Consider the following 19631-nt stretch of genomic DNA (forward strand, 5'->3'; position numbering starts at 1 on the left):
GCAAGTAATCTGATATAGGTTATACATGTACAATCATATTAAACACATTTCTGTATTAGTGATGTTGTAAAAGAAGAATTAGAACAAAAGGGAAGAATCATGAGACAAAAAATTTTTTAAAAGGTGAAAATAGTATGCTTCAATCTGCATTCAGACTCCATAGTTTTTTCTATGGATATGGATGGCATTTTCCATCATGAGTCTTTTGGAATTGTCTTTGTATATTTGTCATTGTATTGCTGAGAAGAGCCAAGTCTATCAAAGTTGATCATTGCACAGTGTTGCTGTTACTGTGTACAATGTTCTCCTGGTTCTGCTCACTTCAGCCAGCATCAGTTTGTGTAAGTCTTTCCAGGTTTTTCTGAAATCCACCTGCTTGTCATTTCTTATAGCACAATAATATTCCATTACATTCATATACCACAGCTTGTTCAACCATTCCCCAATTGATGGGCATCCACTCAGTCTCCAGTTCTTTGCCATCACAAGAAGAGCTGCTATAAATATTTTTTGTACAATGGGTCTTTTTCTCTTTTTTATGATCTCTTTGGGATACAGACCTAGAAATGATATTGCTGGATCAAAGGGTGTGCACAGTTTTATAGATCTTTGGGCATCGTCTGGATGTTCATTTCAATTAGATTTTGTTGTTATATGGTAGGAGACTGTGCTTTCTCCTGGGCTCTGGATCCTCTTGGGGGTTGCTTTGATAGTAATAGTGGGAATTGAGTGGAAGAGGTAAATAACCAAGTGACAAGAGGCATTTAGAAGGAAGAAGTGACTACAAGTGGTAGTGACAGACTTGACAGAAAGGATGAAGAGGGAGGAATCTAAGATTATAGATTTAGAGGTCTGAAAGGCCACCAGAGGTCGGTCATCTGGTTTACATTTTCATTTTACATATGAGGAAAGTGAGTCCCTTAGAGATTAAATAACTTCTCCAAAGTCATTTTTAGTAAATAGTAGAATAGAGATTTTAACCTAGGCCTTTGTCTTTGTCCTGCTGATGACCTAGGTATTTCTAGTCTGGAGGAATATCGATAGGGCAGGTAGGAAGAGGAGCTGGGAACTAGGGAGGTTCAACTCAATTCCACAGACGTGTGTTTATTTGCCTATAAATTCATTTCCAGGTGACCACAAGATACCCAGATGTGATTTTCTAGGACACCTCTTTGAAATATTAGTTTGCTTTTATGTAGCACTTGATAAAGTGCTTTCCTCATCTACCCTCTGAAATGGGCAGTGCAAGTATTTCAATCTACTTTTTACTTCTAAGAAAACTGGGGCTCAGAGGAGTTAACTTGGCTACTATTGCACATCTGATAAAGACTAGATCTGGGACTCAATTCCAAATTGGTCAAAAAACGTAAAGAACAGATGATGAAATATACTCCACACTTCTACCTCAAAGGGAGGTGGTGGGGACTGGTAGGACAGAACGTGGTATGCATTATTGCCGAGTTGAGTGTTTTGTTTGGTTTGGTTTTTTCTCTACTCAGGGCCTGAACAGTTAAAAATGTTTTATTGATATCTTTTGATTGTAATTGAACATCATCTTCATGTCCCAAAATATCCCTCCCCTCACCCAGAGAGCCATTGGTATAAGGTGTTCTGGTTTGATTTTTTTTCTTACAAGAGAGGGTTCCATTTTGAGGAGGCAGGGAGAAGGAACACTATTTCCAGAGGTGGCTGTGGTCTACAAACAAAAGAATGATTTAATTGGAATAAGGAACTCTCTCAAGCTTTTTCATCTTATTGCTTAATATTCTTAAATTATTGAAGATCTCCAGAGAGCTTTTGTTTATATAGATTATATCTGTTGATATTTAATATATTTGAAATTAAAATATCTTAGTGTTGTCATGAAAATAGTTTTGACCTCAAGGGCCCTCTGAAAAGGTCTCAGGGATCCCCAGACCACACTTGGAGAACTTTGACCTAGGCCATTAAAAGGTTAAGTGATTTAAAGTCACACTGTCAGTATGTTTCAATGGTTAAACTTGAACTCAAGTTGTCCTGACTTTGAGCCCTTCTCTCTATCCTTTGTATCACACGCCTTGCTCATAAAAAATAAAAATGAAATTTAGATCTGAGGGGAAAAAAATGGCTTATAAACAGAAAAATAGATGATACAATGTTTCCTTGAAGATGGAGACTGTATATCTCTCACACTAAGGACTGGAAACCCTCCTGAAATGTGAAGGAAAAAGACACTTATGACTACCACCAAAAATGAAAGTGGTTTCAGGACAGTTAGCTTAGCATGAGTTTGTACAGCATCGATGTTTGATCAGCTACACTGTGAATCTCAGTGTCACATGCCAGATGATTATCTCTCCCTTCATAACTTCCAGAGGGCTGCTTTGGGAACATGAGAGCTCATTTGTCAGCAGAGGTGTGTGTATCTATTCATCAGTCCTGTTCCTATTTTCTCTATTTCTCATTCCCCCCACCCACCACCCTTTTCTTTCTTGGCAGATAAAGCCACAGATCCAAGCATGCCTGAGGAGAACTGGTCGTGTATCCAATGCTTCTGCGACCGGGTGAATACTGAACCCAATGGGTGAGATTAATCTTGTACATTCTTGCCTCAGTGGTTGTTATAATCTCATGTGGACATAGTGATAGACACACAGAATTATTTAATGCTTCAGACAATGAGGACCCTAAAATTTAAAGGGGCAAATGTTTTGTTATGTTGTTTTTTGGTCCTTGCTGTGGGTTGAGGGGCAGAGGCAAGGGGAAGAGGTTGTGAAGGGCAAAGAGAAGAGATGGAATGGGAGCATTCATGAAGGTGGTATGAGAAGGCAAGGGGGGTGAGCAAAGGTTGGTGTTCATAAGGGATTGTGTCTTTAAAAGAACAAACTGAACTTTGCTTTCCAGCTCTCCCTCTTGGAACCCATGGTGGCATTTTTTAAAGGGATGGAGGCAGGGAAGGCAAATTGGATTCTCTGAGAATGCCAGTCTCACTTGCTCTCTGCCGCAGGTTCAGACCCCTTCCCCCCTCATTTTGTAAAATAAAAAGTTGATAGAAGGCCCTCTCCCGAGAGGAGTTCCCAATAATCTTCTTGGACCCCATCCTCCCAAGGAGGATTATTCAGCGGCTGGGGTGCTCCCTACTGGGTTTCCCACCTCTCTCTCTTTCTCTGACTTGGTCACGTTGTATGCTCATGACATGGGAAGAGGAAGCCCTGCTTTTCAGACTGACTCAGCCTTTTCTGAGGCTCTGTGGGTTCCTTCTTTGGTGTGCAGACAGAACTCAACACAGAAGCACCGTGCTGCTAACAGTATCCGAGTTGGCTGCCACCATCTCTGTCTTGCTCCTTTTCGTAGAGGCAATTATGTGATGCACTGTGTTCAAGGAGATCCACAAATCCACGAATACAGTGCTTCCTGTAGAATGTAACAGAATTCTCATGGCCTCGTCAGAACTGCCTGGAACGATTTAGATCTTTTTTTTTTACTCCTGGTGGTGGGTGGGTGTGGGGGGAGGAAGCACATGACGGCTGCAGTGCCTCTGGCCAGCTTCTCTGGGGTTCTGAGGTCAGCTGCAGGAGATTCATGTGTAACGAGCCACGCTCCCTCCCCTTTTCTCCCTCTGTCTAGAGGGAACTTCTCAACTCATGCCTAGTCTTGTCCTGTTTCTCTTTCCTCAGCCCATCCCATGCACCTTGGCTGCTGGCCCACAAGATCCAGTCTCCACAGGAGAGGGAAGCTCTTCATGCCTTAACAGTGAGTTGGAGCCTGGTTCTCCCTGCAAGGCCTTTTCCCTCCCCCCTCAACATCGGAGAAAAAGGACACTAGACACTCTGTATGGTGGCTGATGAGCTCCCCTTTGACTTTCCTAAGGGAGCTATTCAGCCTTTCAGGCTTTGGGGGGAAAGCAGGATGTGGGGTGAGGGAAGGGGGGGGAGCTCTGAGCCCAAGGCTTCACATTCTTAGTCCTAGCTCTTAAAGCACAAGACCAGATGCTTTCACACTAGATGAGGGAGGAGAAGGTTCTGCTTAACCCCTCCTGGCTTGTAGTAGGTGCCCTTGTATGCCATACCAGTCATCCAATGCAAAGAGACAGGGCTGGGAAGAGAGAAAGGAAGATCTGGCCAACTAATAAATCTGGGAAGGAAGGAGAGAGGAGGGTCATCTGGAAATTCCCTGGGCTAGCTATTCTTAGAGAGGTGCAGGAAGGCCTTGGGTTAGGAGAAACCCTGTTGTACACCACACATCCCAATACTGAGAGAGGTACATACCTCAGAGAGATTCTACAAAGGGGAAGAGCCACACAAAAACACTTTGCTCCCATTTACTCACTAAACCATGTGCCAGCCATGCTTCTACCTGCTGTAAAGACATAGACAGTCACAGTCATAAATAACTCATTCCTGGACCCGGACCACTTGGTGATCAGCTCCCATGAATTCAGCTATCACCTTTATGCAGATGATTCTCAGATTTATTTGTCCAGCTTTAATAAGGTGACACAAAACCCAGCCGTCATAGTGTTACCAGTGTGTATATCACATTTTGATTTTATAAGACATTAGCTTGGAAATGGCACTATTATTAAAAATGACACCATTTTCAGTGACGTGAAAGTTGAGCCCCAGAAGTCTTGTTGGACTTCGGGTATGGCCAAGGCAGAGACTAGAGGTTTCTGGGAAATTCTTGTGCCAGAGAAACAGCCTACTCTGCCTCTTGGCTTCCATAGCTGTTTCTCATGTGCTTCCTGAAGGAGGGGCATCTGAATCAGATGACAAACAGATGCTGTCCCACCTGCAGCTGCCCATCCCTTGCTCCATGGGTGGGAGCCTAGTAGATAGAGTTTTTCTCCTTCTTGTGATAAGAACTAATTGTTTTCTAGGTGCTGGAGGTATGCATGAACTATTGTGGAGAGAAATTCCATGGTGAAGTGGCCAAGTTCCGCTTTCTCAATGAGCTGATCAAAGTGCTTTCTCCGAAGGTGAGTACTTCCCAGGGACCCCTCATCTGTTTGCTTTCCTGAAGAGTAGGATGCTCTGGATTACATTCCCTTTCCTGAAGAGAGGCTGAGGCTAGAGGACAAATACCTTGCCTGTAATGATTTGCATGTGGAAATGCTTTGAGGAAAGTATAAAGCACTCTGCCAGCAAGAGGTGCTATTGTTATTATGTAGAGAATGGATAAGCAGCTGACCTCTATTCTTTGCTTCATCTCCAAGTTTCCCCATGCATTATCGCTGTTCTAACACTAAAGTTGCGCTCCAGCAAGGTATGGTGCTGTGGAGGTGACTCTGAGTTTTTTAAAGGCTATATTAGTGGAATATAAACTCTAGTAGGTGCTACAAAAATGTAAAGGCTCTAAGTGGCCTGGATGATGGACTTTATGCCTGTTGTCTGAGGATCAAATTTGGAGGGGCTGTCACCAAAGAGGAGGTGATGAATTACTTTGGCCAAGGCAACTCGTTAAATCATCAACTGAAGCATGGAGGAGTTGTGATTTGAATCTACAGGGGGAATCTTTGGAAAAAGTGAAATGTGATATAATTCCTGCTATGTGTGACATTCTCCCCCACCAAGGGGCACTTGAAGGAGAAGGGGTTCTTTAGGTTGGATGGATGCTGTGATTGGGGTGACAGATGCAGACTTAGGTTTCACTTCGAGCCTCGTCAATGTCTTCCCGCCTAGTCTTTTTCCGGTATTTTGACTCTTTTCATCTTCCTCCCTTTTGGCTTCTGCTTTAATACCCCTAGTATCTCAATGGGCATCCTTCTCTGTCAATGGAATATATAACTGATTAAGTGAGGTTGGGTTTAGAGAATGAATCCTTCAGTCCTGAGGCAGCCATGAAGCCTCTAAGTCCAAAGTCCTGTCTGTGTAGTAAGTAGTCAGTAAATGTAGGTTGACTTCGGGCTTATACATGAAACCTACCTTCTGCTGCTTAGCATTTAGTCAGTAGTATTGTGTAGTAAAACGAGCACTGGACTTGAGAGCCAGGAGACTTTGGAGGGCAGGGGGAGAAGAGTTCTGGGGCTCCCAGGGATCTGACATTGACTATTACTTAAATTCTGTTCTTTTTATTTTCCTAAAAGTTTTGGACTGTTTTTTGGATCTCTTAATGGTCTAAAATTCCATCTTTTTACTTTTTGCTTTCAGTATCTTGGATCCTGGACCACAGACAAAGTCAAATCGAGAATTATTGAAATAATGTTCAGTTGGACAGTTTGGTTTCCTGAGGATATCAAAATACGAGATGCTTATCATATGCTGAAGAAACAAGGTCTAGCTTATGTTACATCCCCATTTGTTTTGATTGAGTTCAAGTTAAGAACTTGGCTTTTCCCTCTCTATCTCCCTCCTGACACAGATTTTGGGAGGTTAGTCAGGAACCATTCAGTGATTGTTGGACTTGTGGGTGTTTGTTTGTACCATGTGACATTTGCCTAAGATGACCAATGTGGCTTTGGGTGTGTGACTATTGTTTAACAGTCACCTTGTATTTCTAAAGAGTCACTGACAGTCCTGAAGCACCCAGGCCCCTGCCTGCATGCTGATCCATAGGATTTCCCTCAAATATTGTGGTAGAACTTCATGCCTCTCCCAAGCCTGGGTGTGTCCTACCTAGCAAGTGCACCTGTCTGTCCCTTACACGACACAAGGGGACTAGGTATTTTCAGATTCTTCGCCAAGAGAGGCCTCTTTCACTATAAAATTCTTGGATTCAATCTGAGGTCTCCAAGATCCCCATGAGGGCTGGGCAGAGGCAGCATTTGAAATCTAGGTGTTGCATGTTTCAGGAATCATTAAACAAGACCCCAAATTACCAGTGGACAAAATCTTACCCCCACCTTCTCCCAGGCCCAAGAGCTCCATCTTTGATGCTGATGAAGAAAAATCAAAGGTAATTAACACGATTTTCCTCTACCTATCCTTGCCCTGGAGGGTTAACCTTTCCTGTCCATGGACTGACTGACAAGCAATACACATGGAGGTTTTTTTAATAGATTGTCTGTGGGCTATGGCTAAAGGTCCCCTGTGTCCTTCTTGAAGATCCTCAAGCATACAACTCAATGATCATTAAGTCCCTGTGAACTCATGCAAGAGATAGGAAGGGGACTGGCTTCTGGAGACAGAGGAGTGATTTTGAAAGAGCTCTGTGTGTATGTGTTATCAGCTAGCACATACTGGGGCTCCTAGGAAACCTCTCTAGCTGATGAGTCACCTCTAGGAGCAGAAGGGATAATGCTGTGCAAGGAGCCTAACCCTAGATAGGTAGTTCAAGAATTATTAAGGTAAATAGTATTGTGTACTTAACTCCAGTATTTTTATTCAGATTAAAGTGAACATACCAGGACATTCTTGATGGAGGGGAGAAAAGAAGGATAGCCTGAGGGGGTGGTGTGTGTGTGTGTGTGTGTGTGTGTGTGTGTATGTGTGTGTGTGTGTAAATGGTTCATCCAGCTTGAGGGATGGGCCAACTAGACTGGATCAACTCCTACCTCACCCAAAGCCTCCCAAAGTTACCCTCTTCTCAGTCAGCATTTGTTGTGGGTGGGGATAACCAAACTTAAGGGCTCTCAAAGGTCAGACCTAGGGCCCTATTTCACTGAAGCATAGGGATATCTCTGCCCTTCATCATCCTTGGCTGGCTGACCTCACCCTGTGGGATGCACAGCCCCTTACTCTTACAGCTCCCATAGGGGAAAAACAAGGGGAAATGATACTGTGGCTTGTTTCTTGGACTTCCCCAGGAGCCTGACTTTCAAGCAATGTCAGTGCCAGGTCTGTCAGTCTTCAGGGCAACCCCCATCGGGTGTGCAGAATTATGTAGCCAGGTGTTGTCTTCCTTTTTTCACTTTTCTGGCAGTCACCCTTCCCCCAGCCTTGAATGATAGTAGGCCACAGCAGGCTCCGAATCCCACTGTGCCATGAGCTACTTGTCATCCAGGCCCTGGTTTTGTCTGGTGTCCCAGAGGATAACCATTGAGGGAATACTGGGGTTCAGTAGGAAGAAAGAGATGGGAGAGGAGGACAATTATGGTCTCATGTCACCTTCTCATGGAATCTCTTCCCCAGCTTCTGACCAGGCTTCTGAAAAGTAACCACCCTGAAGATTTACAGGCAGCCAACAGACTGATCAAGACCCTCATCAAGGAGGTGGGCAGCAGCAGGTTTCTCACTTCTTTGGGGGGAAATAGGGGCTGGGAATGGGAACCAGTTTCTGGAGTCCAGAACTTGGAGTTTTTAGTAGTGTTTTGGTTCCTTTGAATTTGAGACATCCTTGGTGTGTTAAGCAGACTGGGTTCTCTTACTGACTGGGCCAATGTTTGATCCTTGGGTAGAAAGTGATGGAGAGTGCAGGTATGATGGCTCTGTGTATAGGGATGTGGATGGACAGATTACTAGGAAGAATAGGCACGGACCCTTTTCCTTACACTAATTCCCAGCCCCATCTTATCCTAGGTGGCTTCTTACAGGTTCACCTTGGTATTCTAGACCAGTATGCATTTGCTACAGATGCAGTTTGAAAATTTTTGTAATTTGTGTAACCTTTCTTTAGAAGAAGTAGGAAGATTGGCTTGGGAAAGGGAGGGGGAAACCTGTCAAGTGGGTAACACTTAACACATCCTCTCCATCTCCCTAAAGTACCAACAGAACGATCAGTGCCCAGGAAAAGAAATAACAAGGGCTGATACCTCTAATGTAGAGCGTGCTAAGAATGTTCTGTTCACTCACTTCCTTTCTTCTTTAATTCTTGGAAGGAACAAGAGAAATCTGAGAAGGTATCCAAGAGGATCAGCACCGTCCAAGAAGTCCACAGCAACGTAAAACTGATGAAGGAGATGCTGAGTAACTGTCAGGGGCCAAAGCTGGAGCAGCTGGACCTGAAGAGCCTACAGGTAATCCTAGGTCTGGGCATCCCCAGAAACTGGGGCTGTAGATAGAGCACTTGGATTTGTTACAGACCCAAAATGAGGGCCTTGGTTAGGGTCAAAGAAATTTGTGTGACTTGTTTCTAGGAGGAGGCGATTGGCCCTCCAGGTACTAGATTAGAGCCAAACAAGTCGGGAGTGAGGGAGGTTGGGGTAACTTTTTAGAGAAATCGTTCTGTTTAGAGCAGGAGTTTTTACTCTGGGGTCTGTGAACTTGAAAAAATTTAAAAAGTTAAAAAGTTTTTTTGATAACTGGATTTATATTTGGTTTCCCTTGGAACCCTATCTATTTTATTTTATGCGTTTAAAAACATTACTCTGAGAAGAGGCTCATAGGTTTCACCAGATGGACAAATGACACTCCCCCCACCCCCACCCCAGACACACAGAGTTAAGAATCTCTTGTCTAGGATGACTTGCAATCACAAAATTCACACAGCTAACCTTGCTTTCCTTGCCTTTTAATGTGGCTCCCTAGTTTCAGGATTACTAGGAATGTTTTCAGCATTTGTACAGGGAAACCCTCAGCTTGTGTTCCAAGGAAGACAATTTGGTGGTTTTTTCCTACTCCCTTTCCTCTCATTAAAGGGGTGTGTGTGTGTGTGTGTGTGTGTGTGTGTGTGTGTGTGTGTGTGTAAGGGAGAAAGTGTTTTGATATGTATTTGCCTTTGCCCTTTTCAGTATCACATAAAGCAATCATTCCAAAAGTAGATCCAGCATTAAGTTATTGCCTGTTCTCCCCGCTTTGGGGCCAGAGCTACACAATAAATGTCATGGACTGACGCAGCTAAAAGGCTAGGGTTCATCTCTGTAGGTTGGGAACCATTGCAACCCAATATTCTCATTGCCATGTCATGGCCTTTGGGAAGAGTGGGGCACTTGTTTCTCAGGCTTGGCTTTAGGAGATGTGGCTATGATGTCTACTAAGTTCCCAAAAGGTTCTTTCGGTGGGATACCACTTTCTTAAAAGCCACTCCTATATTATCAGTTGTCAAAAATTTGGAGAAGGCAGCTAAGGACTAATTTGACTTTCCTTAGGGACATACTTCTTTTGTGCAGGGAGCAGAGTAGTCCCAGGAGATTCTATTAGATTCACAGAATGTTAGAATTGGGAAGGTCTTTAGAGATCATTTAGTCCCAAATCCTCATTTTACAGCTGAGAAAACTGAAGTCTAGAAAGACTGGCACCTTATAATTTCACATAGCAAGAGAGTGTCAGAGCATGGAGCCCAAGTTTCCTGAGTTTCAGTCCAGTGCTCTTACCACTGCAATAAGGTCCCTCATTAGTGTCTCCTGGTTTTTTGAGGTTTGTCCTAGAATACTGTGATAGATTCCTAATTGGCTTCCCTGCCTCAGGTGTTTCCTCTCTTCAGTCCATCCTCCACTTACCTGTAAAAGTGCATTTATTACCTCTAGGATTAAATGCAGGCTCATTTGTTTAAAATTTAAACAAATATTTAACATTTAAAGCCCATCATAACTCCAGTCTGCTTTTACTTTACTTCCCTTTATAAACTCTTTGGTTCAGCCGAACTAACCTTCTTACTATTTCCCACAAACAACATTCTATCTCCAATCTCCATGCCTTTGAACAAGGTTGCATCCCTAACCTGGAATGTACTTCCTCTTCTTAAAATTCCTAGTTCACTTTCCTATATAATGAAACTTTTTTTTTTTTTCAAAGAAAAAGGAAGAGAAAAAAAAATCAGCCAAACCAATCAGGATATCAGAAACATCTGTTGATTTTTGCCACAGGTGTCAAAACATGAGGTCCACTCTCTAGTGTGGTCTTGAACTAGATTAAAATGTAATTAGGAAATGTTTGACAAAATAAATAAAAATACAACATAGATAATGAAATATTATACAGCTCACAAGGAATCCATTTCTATTTGAATTTGACACCACTGTTACATGTAGTGTTTGGCATTGATGGACCCCAACCTCTGTAGTGTAGTTGAAGGAGATGCCTTCTCTTATCTCTTTGGGGCCAAGTTTGCTCTTTATGATAATTTCACAGCATTTTAGTTTCGATTGTTTTATGGTTTGTGGGGAAAATATGCAAAGTTTAGATGAGAATCAGTCCCTGCTTACAGTCTAGTAAGCGATAGGTCATAAACACAGATAACTCCATGTACAGTATTATATGATAAGTGCATTAGAGAGTTGGAAAACAGCGTGCTATGTAGGTTACAAGGGGCAAGGTGGTTCCTGTTTGGGACTTCGGTTTCTCAAGAGTTGAGATGTTATTTCCTCTGATTCTAATAACTGGTTTTGGTTTTGAAATATACAGTTAATTGAGCCTAAGGGATGAGAGCTTGGGTGGGTTGGTGCTGGGTAATGGTTACAGGCAAGAGAACCTTTTCCATCTCTGTTGCTTGAATTGTCAGCTCCAAACTCCAGGCTGTCCCTGGTCATGGGAAGAGGCTCATGCTCGGAGCTGTGATGCTGTCTGCTGCTCTGATAGCCATCAGCAGAGAGCTCTGTAATGTATTTGGTCTTTTTGTCATCTCAGGGCCTCTATGAGAAGTGTGAAAAGCTGAGGCCCACTCTGTTCCGGCTTGCCAGTGACACTGTGGATGATGATGAGGCCCTAGGTAACAGTGTTTTTTGTCGTTGTTTGAGGGTTGTTGTTGTTGTTGTTGTTTTGTTTTCTTTTTAATTGAAGCAGTGCCCTGGAAGGTTAGGAAGATGACCACAGATATGGTCCCATGCTAGGGGGGTGAGACAAACATGAGTTCTGGTCCTATAGCATAAGAGATAGTGGTGACTGGGGTTTGAGTATCTGACTTAAATTGCCCAAAGACTGACTTTAAAAAAAAAAGTGAAGCTTTAAGGTATATTTCAGTGAAGGTTAGCACATGGTGTAGTAGTTTTTGGAAGAGAAGCAGAAAAAGCTAGAGATTGGAGAGGGGGACAGAAGATCTGAAGAAAGACTGAAGGCACCAGCTGGGCAAAGATAGGCAAGGGATATTTTAATGGGAAAAAAACCTCTTTTTACTCTCTGAATGAAGCTGTGGCTCTGAGGTTGGCATTCAGGCTCCATCCACAAGGAGCTTGGTGACGCAGAAGGTATCTATTTTACTTGAGATATATTCAATTCTCAATGACAATGTGGTGCTGGTCCCTCCCTGCCAATGTTTCTAGCTTGTTTTGTGCTGCTTGGCCTGCCATTCTGGCTGACTTTTGATCAGCTATAAACCAAAGGGCAGATACTTATTGATAAAGTCCTATTGGTCATTCTGTAGTCTGAGCCTCAATATGCATGAGGCAAAATTTAAAAGGTTAGTGTTGTCTGCAGCTTCCTACTGTTTTTGGGAGGCTAAAAGGTTTGTATCTCAGTGGTGAGAATAACTTCATAGTAGGTACAGTTGGCCATATATCCTGTGGCAGGAGGGCTCATGATTCAGCTGGGATCCTATAAGTGAAGGTAAAAAGTGCTACCCTTCTGGTTGAGGGAGAGAGTGGAAGGACAGGTTCTGTTGGGCAGTGGTTCTGGTGGTCAGTGAAACTTGTATAAGGATGAGCTAAAGTAAGCCTAGGATTGGGGACTGTTGGTGGACTAGCCCAAGTGACTTGTTTTTCCTCTTGTTTTTGCAGCAGAGATTCTCCAGGCCAATGACATACTCACTCAGGGTGTTCTCCTGTATAAGCAGGTGGTGGAGGGCCAAGTCAATGCTGGGAACATGGTGCCCAGCACAGTCACCAGCAGCACCCAGGGAGAGCTGCCTGCTTCCCAAGGTATTTCACCTCTCATATGCTTTCCATTTTGTAGAATTTCCTAAGTTAGTTTTTTATGAAAAACACTCATGAGTCATCAAGAACTAGGTGCTGTGTTCTCTTGGAAGTCTGAGGCGGTGTTTCTAACTTTGGCCTAAAAGAGAGTTCCCTCTCTGTCACTCATTTCTTTCGAACAGCTCAGACTTTTGTGTGAACTGGAGACAGAAATCCTAGTCTGCTGACTTCCTTCTGTGAGAGTACAATTTTTCTTGGGGCTAATTACTGGGTTTTTGGTGAGTGGGAAGATAGACCACTCCAATATATGATGAGGGATTGCAGCTCTTGGGTCTCTCTCCATGTGATATTTTACTTGTAAGTGCTAAGACTTGCCACCAACCCCTCCAAACACCCCTCCCCCTTCCCATAACAATAACAAGAGTAACACCATACAAAAACCACCTTCCACCCTAGGCTAAAATAAGATGGAGGTGATGATGGAAGGGCAGTCTTAGGCAGCTAGGTTTTTTTCTAGCACCCACATGGGTTGGGGGAGAAAACTGATATCCCTTATGAGGTGATGTCCAGATTTGGCTGTATTTAGATGGCGATTCCGTACTCTCAGAAGCTAACTGTCCCCTTCTCTAGCCTTGCAGAATAAGGAAAGCAGCATCAAAAGCTATGCCCTGATTGACTTTTCTGAACTGGACTCTGAATCTGGGGTCCCTTCCCAGCAGTGTGAGCTCATGTCATCTTGTCTTCTAGAGAAAGAGCTGGCTACTTTAGGTGGGTGAGTGCCCTACGGAAGCCCACCTAACTTAGGGAGTGTTGTATGGGTTTCCCTTTGGTAGAGTGTCTATGCTTTTGGTGGAGACATGAGGATGGGGGCTTTTTCTTGGAGTTTAGAAATCAGCTATTTGAAAGAACTATACTTTGCCATTTGTAGAAGGGGAAAGAGGGTGAGGATATTGGATTCCTGACCACTACCAGGGATGATGAGGATAGGAGTATTTTTTGATTTAATAATTGCTTTGTATCATACTCTGCATGTTATCGGCAGGTCTCAGCGATGTCCCAGCCACACACAAGACATCTTCAGACTTTGATGTACTTCAGGTGAGGAAGCCTGTCCCAGGACCATGAAGGGAAGATGGGTATTCTAAAACTCACCTTCATGGGAGCAATCACCTCTAGTGGTAGAGAGATGTGATATGGAAATGACCTGACAATTTTAGATGGAGGCCTAAATCTTTTCAGACTTTGTTGCTCAGCTAAAATTCTGGGGGACTGGTCCCATAAGATGGATCTTAATCCTAACTTTCTCTGGTTTACACCTGTAAGAATTACTGTACCCCACCATTCCTGCCTACTTCAGGTAATGATCAGGAGGCATGGACCCCACTTTCTGATGATTGTTGTATCTCTTCGAGTGTGTGTGTGTCTGTGTGTCTGTGTCTGTGTCTGTATCCGTGTCTGTCGGTCTCCCTAGGAAACAGATTTAGTGAACTCAGAGCTGTAGTTGCTTTGGCTGAGATAAGAGGACATTTCCCTATTGTCTGTTTGGGGCTAATGGCCAGTCTGTCCTCAGACACGCCTCCCTCTGTTCTTTGACCTGCATACTCTTGGCCTTGGTTTTGGGGAAATGCTTATTTTCTTACTCCAGGTGGTTCTCCTCTGACAGATTGCTCCAGAGAATGGTTGCTTGGAGGAAGGGAATGTCTCCTCCAGTACACTGGCCAAGAAGCCCTTACCTGGCAGGGCTGACCAGACAAATGGCTCCCAAGGAAGCTGTCAAGAGAAGAAACTGTTATTGGACTTGTCTGCTCCCCAGATTTCTCTAATCCCTGACCTATCAAGTACATTGTGAGTATACTAGAGAGTGGGTGGTAATGAAATCTTGAAATAGAGTCTGAAGTTGTTTCTTGTAGCCCATTCTAGTAGTTGCATGGGCTGGGAAAACAAACAACAAACAAACAAAAACAAAACCCAGAGAACAGATCTCCAAGAGCAAAATTAAGACCCGTCGTTCTGGAAAAATATTTTCATTGACAGTTTAACCTGAGCCTCTTCTGTCATCTCACTTACGCTGCTTTGATGCTGTCACCCTCCACTTCCTGTCTCTTACCCTAAAGTCCCCCTACAAAAATGTGTTTTTATGAGTCTTTCTGGGACCTACTGAAAGAAGGCAGACTCAAACTTCAGATTGTGTGAGAAAGAGGAGGAGGGAAAATGGTTTTCAATGGGTGAGTCTTGTGGTAGAAATAAAGATGTCTTATTATGAAACATTTTTGTGTTCAATGCGCCTAGGATTCCTAAAGCTGTCTTCTTGGGTGTTTTCTCATGCCATTTTCTGCTTCCAGATTTGTCAATTTCTATATTTCAAAGAATGGAGTCCACAATCATTAGTACTCTTTGTGATTCAGTAAGTGGTAAATAATAAATCCATGGAGCCAGGACTCAACTAAACAAAATGACATTTAATAAGAATAAATATCAAATAATAAATAAATATCAAGTTCATCATTCAGGTTAAAATCAACTGCAGAAAAGATGTAAGAGGCATAATTTAATAGCATTTTGGAAAATGCTGAGGTAATTTAGTTCACTGCCAAGTTCATTATGAGTCAACAGTTTAACATGGCTGGGAAAAAAGTTCATTTGATCTTAGAATGCATTAATTGAAGTCTCATGTCTAGATTCGGGGAGGTAACTATCCCATTCTTCCCTTTTCTTGCGGGACTATATTTGGAATGTTGTGTTAAATGTTTAAAGAGTGACAGTGACAAGTTGATAGAAGCAGCCAGTATGATGAAGGAACTCAAAATCATGACATAAGAGGAATGGTTGAAAGAACTGACCTCAAGAAGAGAATTGGGAAGGGGAAGGAATGTGAAATATTTGGCTGCCTTTTGAAAAAGAGGATTAGGATGACTGGTACAAGTTATAATAAGGTAGATTTTGGTTTCATATTTTTCAGATACATTTTTGTTGACACCTTTTATCTTCACATTGCCTAAATTTCCCCTAAAGAAAGAAAAAGAGGAAGAGGAAAAAGTGAAACTGATTAACTCATTGAAAAAAATCTGAGATTACATGTAATGTTCCATCCTGTGGGCCTCAGCCTCTTGTAAAAGGAGCAGACTGAGCTATCATTGATATCTCATTGATCTCTCCTTTGGAGCCAAGTTTGCAGCATCATTTTGATTGTTTTGTGGTTATTCTTTCCATTTACATTTTTGTAGTCTTAGTATGTATGTTTTCTTGGCCCTGCTTATTTTGATTCCCTCCAATCCTGCCTCCGCCTGCCTCCCTATTTATTTATTTTTGATTCTAACTGTAACAAGCACCAACTAAAATGAACACCAATGTTTTACATAGAACAGAAAAAGAGTAGTACGTGAAACTAAATCTTACTGTGTAAAGCATGTTTTTACGTGTATAATAATAATGCACAATAGCTAACATTTATACAGCACTTGCTGTGTTTCAGGCACTGTAATTGCTAAGCTCTTTACAATGATTATCTCTTTTGAACCTCATAACAACCTTGGGAGGTAGGTGCTGTTGTTATCCCCATTTTACAAATGACAAAACTGAGGCAAATGGGTGAAGTGACTTGTCCAAGCTCACACAGCTAGTGAGGGTCTGAGACTGAATTTGAACTCAAGTCTTTCTGACCACTGTGTTCTATCTACTGCACCACCTTTTTTGTTGTTCAGTGGTTTTTCAGTTGTGTCTGACTCTTCGTGAACCCATTTGGGGTTTTTCTTGGCAGATATAACAGTGGTTTGCCATTTCCTTTTCTAGCTCATTTTACAGATGAGGAAACTGAGGCAAACAGGGTTAAGTGATTTGCCCAGGGTCACACAGTAAGTGTCTGAGACCAGATTTGAACTCAGGAAGGTAAGCCTTCCTGTACCACCTACCTGCCTTTTATTAAATATGCTAAGTAAGTTTACCATATAACTTTCAAAGTTCTCTTGCTTATCCGTGATTCCTTCTGTTCTCTTCTGAGCATTTAAAAAAATATTTCAATGACCCTTTTTTCTTTTTAGGGGAATAACCCTATTGTTAGCACACTATCTCTCATCCCTTTTTCCCATATAAAAAAATCCTTACATCATTTTGCATCAATTCATGTTGAATTGTATTCTCTGTATTCATCATGCTTATGGTTTCTACCATAATTTATTTAATTGTTCTCCCAAATTGGATATTTTGCTTCCAGTTCTCCTACAGATTGTAAGCTTCTGGAGGACTTTTTCATTTTTTTGTATCAGTAGTGCTTAGCACAGTGCTTAGGCTGGCACATAGTAAGCATTTAATAAATGCTTATTGATTGATTCTTGCTACCACAAAAAGTGCAGCCAAACTATACTAGTGTATATGGAGCCCTTTTTTTGGTCAAAGACTTCCTTGGGGTTATTTGCCAACCAGTAGAGTCTCAGGCGTAAAGTTTATGGATACTTAGCAATTTATTTGCATAAATCCAAATTGCTTTCCAGAATGCTTGTACATATTCACAGTTCCACCACAATGGATTGGTGTGCCGTTTTCTTTAGAAAGAACTCCAACATTAACAATTTCTGGCTTTTGTTACTGCCAATTTTTCTGGGTATGAGGTAAAACCTCAGAGTTGTTTTGATTTGCATTTCTTCTATTAGCAATTTGGAGCATTATTTTACACAGTTAATTTAATATTAAAGAACTTTTAAACAATTACAATGGTCCAAAAATATAATGGATTGTCTTATGAGATAAAATAACCTTGGCATTGGATACAATGACTACCTTCTAGTGAAATCCAGTGGTCTTTTCACAGTCCTCATCCTTTTATGACTTTCTGTAGGGTTTAACACTGGTGACAACCCCCAACTTGAAATTGTTTTCTGTTGTTTATGACTTCTCATATAAGTATCCAGCACTGATGGGAAAAATCAGGAGAAAGTAGATGACCGTTTAGTGGATGTTGTAGAAAGAATCCACTCTCTTCCAATTTTGTGATTCTTTCTGTTGGTTGTAGTGAATCTTATGAGCTTTATAACTATTTTTTATTGAACATCTGCTTGATTGGACACATCTGCACTATCAGAGCATTATTAGAGTCTTTTTAGGAGGCACGTGATATCCAGCCCAACTCTCTCCTGAGCTGCAGTCCTACTGTAATAAGTGTCTCTTGGATATTTCCACCTGGATGTCCTGTAGGCAGCTGAAACTTAACATTCAAAACAGAACTTATTCCTTTTTGAGCTTGGTTGACTAGGAGGATGCCTCATTGAAGGAGGTAGCATCCTCAGCTCCCCTTTGGCAAAACAATCATTTCTATACTACATCTCTCAGATATGGCTCCTTCCGAACACTCAGCCACTCTTCTAACTCAGGTCCTCTTTACTTCTCCCTTGGACTATTTGAATAGCCTCCTGGTTGGTCTTCCTGCTGAAAATCTCTCCCTTCCCCAATCCATCCTCCATAATGCCACCAACATGATCTTCCTTAAACATGGGTCTGACTCTATCACTCCACTTCCCAGTATTATCTGGCATTTAAGTTCTTTGTGGCCTGCACCTTACCTACTTTTCTATTCTTTTCACATATTATTCCCTTCCACTATTTCAGCAGTCCAGCCATACCAGCCTGTTTTCTTGACACACTACAGTCTATCTCCTGTCCATACTTTTGTACTGACTGGAATGCTCTCCCTCCTCACCTACGCCTCCTAGGATCCCTGGATGCCTTCAGAAGTAAGCTGAAGTGCCTCCTTCTACATGAAACCTTTCCTAATTTCTGCTTGCTATTCCTTCCCTTTCTCCCCAAATGAACCTCTAATCACTTTGTATATATTCTGTATGTATTTATGTGTGTGTGTTGTCTCCGCTATTAGAATGTAGGGACTTTGAGGATAGGAACTGTTTCACTGTTGTCTTTGTCCTCCCTTCCTATGCTCACTACAATCCTTAGCACATGTTGTCATTTCAGTCGTGTTTGACTCTGTCATCCCATTTGGGGTTTTCTTGGCAAAGATGCTGAAGTGATTTGCCATTTCTTTCTTCAGCTGGCAGATAGTAGGTGCTTAATAAATTCTTGTTGATTGGTAATGTTGATAACTTGCATTTTTTAAGCATTTCAAGGTGTATAAAGCACTTTGTATAGATTATCTATGGAAGGAATGGTTTAATCTTCACAGTAGTCCTATGTAGTTACAATGTAGTGAAACCTAGGGAGCTCCTACTCTTCTCTGTTGGCTTTCCTGTTCTTCAGCCCCCTCACGAACATCTGAGAGCATGAAAATAGATTTGTGTGTGTGTGTGTGTGTGTGTGTGTCTTCTCTAGAGAGAGTCCCATAGAAGAGAACCTTTTCTTTCTAACCTCTTACTTTTAAATTATTTTCCTCCAGGAATTTCCTTCATCAGAAAACACTCCCCAAAGATTCACCAGTGGGTACCAATTCCTTCCCAGAACAATCTTGGGAGACAAGACCAGGAGACACTCCTTCCCCATCAACAGCCCTGAATAAATCTCTAGCTCAAGTTTTTGTTCCACTAGAATCAATTAAGCCCAGTAAGTACAGTTTATTTCCTTTCCAATCCTGTAAATAGACAATGAGACAGCTTAGTTTTGATTAGGAATATGGACCAAAAAATGTTGAGGCAGGGGTGGAGAAGAAAAGTAGCTGTAGAGCCAGCAGCTCAATTGAGTGCCTACTATGTGCTGAGCCTGTGCTAGGTAATATGAGAAAGTTCAACGAAAGAAGACAGTGTTTGTTGCCCAGAGTGGTTGGGAGGATTTCATGAAGGAAGGAGTGTTAAGCAGCATCTTGAAGAATGATAAAGTTCATAATAGGTTGAGGGAAGGGAGAAAGAAATTTCAAAGCAGGAACACAGCATAAGTAAAGGGCAGAGAGACAGGAGGGAGTATGGAGGAGGAGTGGGCTATGGGGAGATTGATGTAAGAGATGAGAGTTCATGGAGATGAATGACAGGTGCAGAGGAAGGATTAATGGATTTGAATC

General features: G+C 42.2%; 1 protein-coding gene across 1 annotated transcript in view; it reads left to right on the plus strand.

Moving 5' to 3' along the window:
- GGA2 (golgi associated, gamma adaptin ear containing, ARF binding protein 2) overlaps positions 1–19631 on the plus strand; it is a 35207-nt gene that overhangs the window by 9065 nt on the left and 6511 nt on the right. Inside the window, exons 2-14 of the mRNA XM_027839263.1 lie at positions 2479–2563; positions 3657–3732; positions 4859–4957; positions 6129–6252; positions 6770–6873; positions 8049–8129; positions 8735–8872; positions 11421–11502; positions 12506–12646; positions 13271–13408; positions 13683–13738; positions 14304–14485; positions 19017–19180. Of these exons, the coding sequence (XP_027695064.1) occupies positions 2479–2563; positions 3657–3732; positions 4859–4957; positions 6129–6252; positions 6770–6873; positions 8049–8129; positions 8735–8872; positions 11421–11502; positions 12506–12646; positions 13271–13408; positions 13683–13738; positions 14304–14485; positions 19017–19180 (1470 nt within the window). The remainder of the gene's footprint in view (positions 1–2478; positions 2564–3656; positions 3733–4858; positions 4958–6128; positions 6253–6769; positions 6874–8048; positions 8130–8734; positions 8873–11420; positions 11503–12505; positions 12647–13270; positions 13409–13682; positions 13739–14303; positions 14486–19016; positions 19181–19631) is intronic.

The sequence above is a fragment of the Vombatus ursinus genome, unplaced genomic scaffold (genome assembly GCF_900497805.2).
Source record: "Vombatus ursinus unplaced genomic scaffold, bare-nosed wombat genome assembly UNPS02014832.1, whole genome shotgun sequence".
Taxonomy (NCBI): Eukaryota; Metazoa; Chordata; class Mammalia; order Diprotodontia; family Vombatidae; genus Vombatus; species Vombatus ursinus.